Here is a 9,277-nt window from a genome sequence, read left to right as displayed (position 1 = left end):
CTGCCCCGTTCCCGTTACACTCATACACGTCCCAGCACAGCCTCAGTTTGCCCATCTGCCTGAGCAGGCAGTGCAAGGCATGGGCTGCTGTGTGCTCCTGGCCAGCTGTGGCTTTGCTGGGAGCCACACGTGTGGCTCAGGAACAGTGAACGTGGTGACTTTTCCCATGGTGCCAGCAACCTGGGAGCACTGCGCTTCCAGAAAGGCCGGGGCATCCTCCTGGTGGTTTCTCTGGTGAGGGCACTCACTGTTTGTGTGTACCCAGGGACCAGCCCGGCCTGTTCCTCCAGTTCTGGAGTATGGGAAATAGCAATGCTGTGGTTTGCATTCAGCCGCGTGAGCAGTTTCCCCTTCCCCCATCAGGAGGGGGTGATGGAGCTGGGGGGGCTCACATGGCACGGTTACTTCTCTACATGCCCTCTCTGGGGACCATCAGCTGCTGCACCCTCCACACCCTCCTGTGCAATGGGGAACATCCCCCACATCCCTGCTCCCCCTGTTGCAGAGTGATGGGGTCAGTGGGGAAGGACTCAGGGCTGCAGAAGAACCACACAGGCCATGGCCATGTGAGGGAGCATCCCTCAGGGCAGCCAGCAGCAGCAAACACCTCAGCATCCTCATGGTGTTGGTGTTCTGCTGCCACAGAAACGTGAAATAAAAGCTGACTTGTGCCAGCTGGGCTCTGCCTGAGCTGCAGATGCCAGGGAGCTGCCAGACGGTCCCTCGTGACCCTGTGCTCAGCCACGTTTGGATTTCTGACCCTATTTAGAGTTCTCTGGGTGTTGCTGGGATTCAGAGCATCTGTGTGAGCTGAAGTAGGATGGGTGGAGGGGAGCAGTTCTGCCCCACACACAGCGTGGGGGTTTGGCGCCCTGCTGCTCACCCACATGGGCAATTCATCAGCTCAGATTTATCTCTGGGACCGGGGGCAGACACTCATCCAGCACCCAACCTTGGTAAGAAGCCTCACACCTAGGTTATAGGGAATGTTTTCCCTGACACAGCTGTATTTTCCTTGCATGAGGCCTTGATGGAAGTGCTGAAAGTCACTTCAAGCCCAGACAGCTTTGCCTCATGATGCCTTTGTCCCATTGGGGTGCTCAGAGCAGCTTTCCTGGTGGGCTGTTTGCCCAGAGCAGACTGGGGACAGAGCGGTGAGAGGTGACGCTGCTGTGGGTCCCCACGTGGCACAGGCAAGGTGTGATGTGGCTGGAGGCCGTTGGCAGCGTGCATGCTCCTGGATGACCCAGGTGGATGGGTTGTGTCACAGGCTCTTGTCTGGCCAAGGGAAGCTTCTTGCTTAGTCAGTGTGGTAAAACCATCTGGCATGGTGCCCTGGTGCTACGGGATGCTCTGCCAATGCAGGCAGGCAAAGGAAAAGCTGCAGGATGGCAGCGAGTGGGTGGGGAGCACAGCAGTTCCCAGGCAGGGCATTGGGGTCCAGAGCCTTTTCCTCAGCCAGGGGCTCTGCTCCCTCGTGTCCAAAACCTTGAGGATGGATGCATATTTTCTTACCCTGCTTCCATGATCTACAGCATGTGGCTTTGCTCTGAGCATCGGACCAGTCTGACTGGCACATGGGAAGGACGCATGTTCCCTGTGCCATCCCACAACTGCTTTCACACCCATGGAGCATCCTGGGCCTCCTCCCCACTTCAGCTAGAGCACAGCCCCGGCATGCAGGAGCAGCCAACAACCCTGCACATCTTGGGCTGCTCTGCAAGCAAGGAAGGGGACAGGACCTGCATCAGCCCCCAAGAGGCTGCACCCACAGAGCTGGGGTGCAACTCCTTCAGCCCCAAACCAAGCAACAAGTCTCCTACCCCATGGGGTGCAGCAGGGTACTGGAGGCTTCCACATGGGTCAGGGATGGGACTGAGGACCTACTGTGCAGGACTGGGGGCAGGCGTTATGGCAGGAGCGCACACGGGCCATACAAAGCTTTGCTCCTGCCTGGCTGCCAACTTTGGGCGCAAGAGCCGGTGAGCTTTGCTCCCATGGCGGCACAGCGATTGGAGCTGCTGAAGGTGCCCCTTTGCCTTGAGCTCCTCCGCCCAGCACCACCCTGGGAACGTCTCAAGAACATGGCCTGGCCGCTGCAGCCCAGGTTGCACAACCGCAAGTCCTTTGTCCTTGGCTTATCTGACTTAGAGAGGAGGAAAAGATAACCAGGCATCTTCAGCGCCCTGCAATCCAGTGTGTTTCTCAGGCTTGTAACTCCTCTTATCAAGTTCAATCTTTCACCACGGAGAGGTTTCCCATGCACCTTTGTACTCCAAGAATGCTCCCAGGTCTGCTTTCAGACTTGTGCAAAGTCTTTACGATGCGCGCTTTCTCCAAAACACCCAATCCTTAATTGCCTAATTACGGACGAGTCTCCCATGTGTGTGCGATGACAGCTGGGTGCGGCTGCGGGGCTGTGGGAAGGCTCAGCTTGCACAAGGGCTGCCAAAGCCCGGAGCCTCTGGGGCCAGGCAGGGAGTGCGGCACAGGATCGACTTGGGGAGCACAGGGGGACCTGGGCTGGAAGCGGGGCCGGGGGCAGGATGTGCTGTGGGAACAAAGGGCGGCTCTGGGGATGTTGGGGTTACTCACCGATGGCCTGGCACTGAACCTCCAGGGTGCCCGGGGTGGGGGAGGGGCTGTTTGGTCTGAGAAAGGGAATAGAAACACCGTCTGTCCCTGCTCCCCAGGCCGTCCCGTGCCCCTGTCCCACAGCAAGGGCTCCCAGAGCTGTTCAGCCGACCCAAGGCTCTGCATAATAAATAGGGTGTGGGGACTGCAGTTCACCACTGCCGCTCACCGTCACGGTGCGCTTTGAGAGCCCTGCAGTGCCGGGGGCTGCAGGTGTGGGGTGCACATCCCCTGCCCACTCCAGGCAGAATCTCACGGCTGCAGCTCCTGGCCCACGCTTCTCCTGGAGTCCCTGGGACAAGACTGCTGCAACCCCACCCTGCAGCACCTGAGCTGGGTCCCTGCATGGTGCCCCCTCCTCAGAGCTGCTGGCTCTGCGTCCCACATGATGATGGTGCCGTCAGAATCGTAGACCCACAGAACATCCCGAGTTGGAACGGACCCTCAGGGATCACCGAGCCCAACCCGGCCCCACGCAGCACCACCCAAACCCCAACCCTGCAGCTGAGAGCAGTGTCCCAGTGCTCCCTGAGCTCCAGCAGCTCGGGGCCGTGCCCACTGCCCTGGGAGCTGTGCCTTGCCCAGCCCTGACCCCATTGCTCTGTAAGCCCTGCACAGCCTGCCCGGTTCCATCGTCCCTGGGTGACCCAGGCAAGAGTTGGAGAGGTGAGCGAGAGGCCAAAGGGCTTTTTATTTTCATGATGTTTCATAATGGGATTATTAGTTCCCAAGAGGTGTTTCGAATTGATTCGGTAAGGAATTGCTTTCATTTCTCCTCTGCAGAGCTGCGGTGGGAATGCAGCCTTTGGTGTGAAGCATCCCAGACCTCTTATAACTGTAGATCTCAGAACCACGGTGTGCCAGAAAGCCTCACCCCACCCCCTCCCCACCCCCCCGCACCGAGTGCTGCATCCCGGTGTGCCCAGCGCCCGCGGGGGTGTCACAAGGTACCCCCCCACTGGAGCAAATTGACGAGGGGAGAAAAAATTCCCTCCTTCCCAAAGTTTTTTCCCCCAGGAAAACCATTTCTGTTCCAGGGCTCTGACCTTTTCCCAGCGTGGTTTTCCCTGCAGAAGCGCCCGGCCAGCACCCTGTGCCCATCTTCAAAAGCCCCGCAAAGAATTTGGTGGGAGGGGGAGAGGGGGTTTTACAATCTCCCATTCAAAAATGGTTACTTTGAAGTGATGTAGCATTTTCAACCCTTTGAAGCGCCACAATTAGGGAGGGGGCTGGTGCAGGCCGAAGGCATAACACTGGGTGACTATCACTGCCTTTCTCTCCCCAGGCTTTTAAGGGATGAGCTTTTCCTCCCTGCCTGCCTCTTTCTCACGAGACACCGACCAGGGGGATGGGATCGGGGCGTTTGGGAGTCAGAGGTGTGGCCGGGAAGGAGGGGGGGTCCTGTTTGGCAAGAGCCAGGCTGGCGCCCAGGGGGGTTCGATGGAGCTTGCCCAAAGGGAGAGCAGATTGCGGGGGGTACGGGGCTGTGAGTGCCCTGCTGTGGGGCTGGGATGCTGAGGGGCTGAGATACTGCAGGGCTGGGTCGCTGCAGAGATGGGATGCTGAGGGGCTTTTAGGGGGTTTCATGGTGAGGAAACGTCTTTGCTGTCATTGTGGTGATGGTTGAATCCATCACACTGGGGTCCTGAGAGCAGGCACTATGAATAGAAAAGGGGGGAAAGGGCGTATTTTTGTCTGCGTGCTATGAACTGAGACTGAAAGAAAGCAAGTGCCTGGCCTGGGGTGAGGCAGGCAGCCCAGTCAGTGTGCTTGGAGCTGCAGCACAGAGCCCATCGCTGTGCACCAGGCGGGGGGCTGTCTGATGCCAGGTTAGGGTTGGGGTTGGGGTTAGGGTTAGGGTTAGTCCTCCCACTGGTGGGGAACTCAGGGATCTGAGGAGAACCCCAATTCTTCACCAGATGCCAAAAATTGGAGATAAAGGGAACAGGATTTTTTTGTTCTCTGAAGGAATGAATGTTGGTGTCCCAGGCAGATGCAGAACACAGAGCAGCTCTCAGTCTTGCTTTCCCCACTGAAATTCCCGGTGTGCCGATGCAGGGACGAGCCAGCCAGGAGCACTGGTGCCCTCTCGGGCACGGTTGGCTCCCAGCAAAACTCCCACTGATCCTCGCAAGGGGCAGGTTGGAAGCCCCAGAGATGCCGCTGGAGAGCCGCACGATGCCTTTTGTCGCCTTAATTGATGCTGGGCAGGATGAGTCCCCCCCTGCCGAAATGAGTCATCCCGTAGCAGCGAGCGCAGCCCGCCCCGTGTCCCCGGCTGCCAGGCATCCTGATGGATGAGAGACAGCTCAGCCCTCGTTTCCGCTGCCCGGATCCAACAACCCGCTGTGCCCCCGCCGCGGGGACGCGAGCAGCGAGAGCCCGCACCGAGCTGCCAAAAATGCCGTGGGTTTTGCGGTGCTTTAGTTGCGATGGCAGCGATCCTCCAGCGCGGCGGGGACACAGCCGGGTCGTGCAGGGACAGCGCTTTGGACACGTCCCCCCCCGCAGTGCCCCAGCAGTCACCTCCCAAATGCGTGGGATGCTCCTCCCGAAGGTGCAGCCCGGCAAGGTGGGCCGTTCCCATGGCTGAGCACAGACCTCGCTCATCACACTAGTGGCTGACTGTTTCTCTGTTGTTTCCCATCCGTGCAGGCTGCCCGACGTCCTGCGAGGAGGAGCCCAGCCGGACCCGCAGCGCTGCTCAGCCCGTCGGCACCGCACCGAGAGAGCAGCTGGAGGGCATGGGGTCGTGTGGAGCAGATGTGGGGGGCACAGCCCTGCAGGTGGCTGCCATCCCCCCCGGGGTGCTGGACAAAGCTGAGCTCACTGACTTCTACTGCTGCACCCGCTGCGGGAAGGTGTTCTGGGAAGGGTCTCATTTTGGACGCGTCGTCTCACAGTTTCAGGACATTCTCGTCCCCACGGGGGATGAGCAGCGTGTCTATGAGCTGAGCTGAGGGCAGCACAGGGTGTGGGATGGCTCAGCAGCAGGATGGGGACTGCAGGGATGCGCTCCCCTGTGCGCTTGGGCAGGTCTGTGGGGAGTGGGCTTGGGTTTGTGGTGTAAGGCTGGACAGCAGGCTCGTGTTCTGGGGCCTGCGGGGTGGGGGGGCTCTCACGTTTGCACTGATGTGGTGACGGGTGGCAACACAGCCTCCATGGGAGCATTAAATCAGAGGCACCTGGTGAACAGATCTGTTGCTTTATTTCTGCCCCTCTCCAGGCTGAGCTCGGCAAGAGGATGGCAGAGCTCTCCAAAATGTCAGCAGGCGCTGCCGACCCCATGGCACCCATCGGTGCTCAGCACGCTCACCCTGGAGAGGTGTGTCCCTGTCCAGCAAAGCCCCTCTGCTCTCCATGGGAGGATCACTGAGGGAGGTCTCTGCTCTGTGTCCCCTTCCAGCTGCTGCCCCCAAGACCAAGAAAGCGCCTCCAGTGCCCGGTGTGCTCTGTGGGTGTGGGACACGTGTCTGCGTGATGCCACCCTCGGTCCCGCAGCTCTGGGCACTGCTGGCGGCTGCATCCCGGCCGCGGATGGGCTGAAAGCACTCCGCCCTGTAAAAGAGGAGCATTTGCAAGATTCCTCCCCTAATCCCGGTTAACTGCCAGGCACTGATGTTATTGCTAACAGGGCCCGAGGGGCTCTTGGCTTAAGTGCGACATTTACGGGCCAGCAAAAAGCCTGCCCGGGCAGCTTACACAGCAGAGTCGATGTGCTCTCCCTCTCCAAGTGCTCGCGGCGATGCAATGCCGAGGGCTCCTTCCCCTCGGGGACGTTATACCCAACACTTCTCACTCCCCGAGTCAGAAGGGCATCGAGGCAGCTCCCCACAGCCTCCCAGGCACTGTGCTCCCTTCCTCTCCTCCATGCTGTTAGTGCAGGTGTCCATCAGCCCTACCCAGCAGTCCCTACCTTGCACTGTTGCGGTGCAAATGTTTCACATCATTTTCAAGCAAGTGACAGCAGAGAGGATTTGGGATACAGCCTGTGCCTCCCCTCTGACCCCATCCATCACCAGCAGTGCAGCACCTGCAGGACTGTGCCCATGGACCGGCCAGCCTCGCTCACCGCTCGCTGCCGTGTGAGCTGGTGCAGCAGTTGGGTTTTGGAGCTGGCTGCGTACACATCGGCTCTAAGATCTAAGCACACTTCTACTCACCTCCCAGCCTGTCTCTGGGGGTTCACAAAGCAAAGCCGCACTGCTGATGCACAGCCAAAGATGCCCATGCCTGGCTGCCATCACCACTTTGCCTCTTCTCCCAGCTGTGAAGGATGACAATGCTGTGCTCCCCACGGGGTCACATCCTGCACAGCCACATTGGTTTCCTTTAATTCCCTGTCCCCAGGTGTCCCCAAGCTCCCATAGCCCTGCCATGCCCCATGGTCACCTGGGAGCTGCTGGCCGCTCTCACCTGGGGCTCCCTGACTGAAACTGCTCTGTTTTAGCAACAGTTCTCCCAAGTACCTGCACAGCCCCACGTGAGGTCTGGTGGTTTCCCCTGTGCTGTGCCACCCAGGCTGGCTGCTGGATGCTGCCACAAAGGACCATCCCCACACGGGCAGTGCCACCTCAAGTCGTGCGGTGTGCTGGGGATTATCTCTCCTAATAGGATTAAAATGCCTTATTCTGATCTTGCCCTCAGCCATCATCATTTTTCTATTGATCCTTACAGCTTCCCACTCTGTTGTCTACATTTTTTATTTCATTTTTTCTGCATAACCTCAAGGAATTGTGTTTCATTTCCTGGTTTTCCAGACTTGCGCTCTTTCTAGGTGCTAACTCATTTTTCTTAATTCTCTCTTCAGCTGGAATCAGAATTTCCTCTTCTCTTTTACCGCAAGGTCACTTTTGCAGCAGTTGTGGTGAGCAGCCGCTCCGTCAGGCTGGGCACCACGGGCTGAGCACAGGCAGCTCTGCAGCACTGCCCATGGGCAGTGTGAGGGCACGGCACGATGTGACCCCCGGGTGCTGTGCTGGGTGGGTGCGGGGTGGTGCCCGCTGTGCTCCGGAGCAGAGGACGTGGGGGTGCAGTGAGGTCGTCCCCAGGCAGGGCCACAGTCAGCATCAAACTGCCGAGCCGGGCCGGCCTTGAGCAGCATCCAGGAAGCAATAAATCGTCCGGTTTTCAATGGTGGAGACGGATCAAAGAGAATTAAGCCGGCTTTTTAATCAGCCTGCAATATTGTTTCCCTATCTGGCTTCTTTTGAAAAAATAAATAAATAAGCAAACCTACCCCACTGCCTGCGCTGCAGTAATATTTAACGTTTATCGGGCAGTAAGGGGCCTTTTGTGCTTTTATGGGGCTGTCTGATAGTGCCTTCGCAGGGCAGCGGGGGCAGCTCCCGCAGAGCCGCCCGGTCCCTGCGATGCCACATGAGCGCACTGCTCTGCTCTGCCTGCTGCTGGAGGACGCTGCCGTAGGACAGCGCCGGAGGAGAAGGAAAGCAGCAGCCGGTGGGGACTGCAGGGAGGGGTAGGGAATGGATCCGGTCCCTTCAGTCTCACGACTTGGCTTCACCTTCGGACCCTGAGCTGAGAGCTCGGGAAGGGATGGGGGTAAGGTGGGGGAGAAGGGTCTGGGCTGGATGAAAACGGTGCAAAAAAAGTTTCCTGGGTGGCATGCAGCTGGTCCTGGGGACATCCTGCTCACTCTGCACCTGCTGCAGCAGGAACACAGCACCTCCGGCTCCCCACGCACTGCGTGCTTTGCTGTGCAGCTCTGGGGCGGCTCCGGTTTGCCCTGCAGAGCCCTGAGAACTCACACACCGCATCGGATATCGGGCAGTTCCTCTCCTCGCCTTGTGTATTTCTTGCATATCCTTCGCAGTTTGATGGGGACAAGGTGTTTGGCACCCGGGCCAGCTTTAGTTTACAAATGAATCTATCAACATTGTTCCTCATCAGGCAGGAATGCGCTTCCCTCCCTTCTCCCCCACCTTATCCCCATCCCCTTCCGAGCAAACTTCCTTCCTTGAGCAATCTGGATCGGAAGCCGTGCCGCATACTTGACCGGCTCAAGGAAAGCGGCTCTGCTCCCCGTGCCTTTGTGGCTCACACGGGGCCGGCGGGCGCAGAGCAGACCGGGGGCCGAGGCTCCCCACATGCTATGGATGCTCCACGTGAGCTCCCTGTTGCTCGGTGCCCGTTTCCAAACAATCTGGCACGTTTCCGGGCACGGGCCCAGCCCTGGAGAGCCCGAGGTTGGTTGTGAGCTGCAGGCCCCGTGCAGTGCTCCGTGGGCCGGGGCAGCAGAGAGGTGTCGGTGCCACACGAGGGGACATTTGCGCCCGGAGGATCTGCTCTCTGGGACCGCTCCTTTCCCATCAGCCTGCCAACACCTGGGCACGACTTCCAGGCCAACGCGCTCCCATTCTTTCACGTCATTCCTCACTGCACGTCCTGCAGAGGTCACGGCTGCGTCCCCACCGAGCCCACCCCGACACACGTGGCCTCAAACCCAGCTCGGGAACGGCAGAGAGCCGCGCCACGGGGCCGCAGCCGGAGATCCCCGCACGCAGCCGAGGGCTGAAGCGGCGAGCAGCTCTCCATCTCCGAGCGCGTCAAATCCGGCGGCTGTCCGCCCGGACGGCGTTTTCCCGCTGTCACGCACGGACCGTGCGCTCGGGGCAGGACGGCA

At 59.4% G+C, this 9,277-nt stretch overlaps 1 protein-coding gene across 2 annotated transcripts in view; it reads left to right on the top strand.

The window, feature by feature from the left end:
• Positions 1-5,823, top strand: part of EXD3 (exonuclease 3'-5' domain containing 3) — a 245,838-nt gene extending 240,015 nt beyond the window's left edge. For both annotated transcript variants that reach the window (XM_019621324.2, XM_019621322.2), the window contains one exon: positions 5,290-5,823. In XM_019621324.2, the coding sequence (XP_019476869.1) occupies positions 5,290-5,589 (300 nt within the window). In that variant the 3' untranslated portion in view covers positions 5,590-5,823. The remainder of the gene's footprint in view (positions 1-5,289) is intronic.
• Positions 5,824-9,277: the final 3,454 nt, after the last annotated feature.

This window comes from Meleagris gallopavo, chromosome 19 (genome assembly GCF_000146605.3).
Source record: "Meleagris gallopavo isolate NT-WF06-2002-E0010 breed Aviagen turkey brand Nicholas breeding stock chromosome 19, Turkey_5.1, whole genome shotgun sequence".
Classification (NCBI taxonomy): Eukaryota; Metazoa; Chordata; class Aves; order Galliformes; family Phasianidae; genus Meleagris; species Meleagris gallopavo.
Note: the sequence above shows the minus strand (reverse complement) of the source record. Positions and strands in the feature narration are given on the sequence as shown.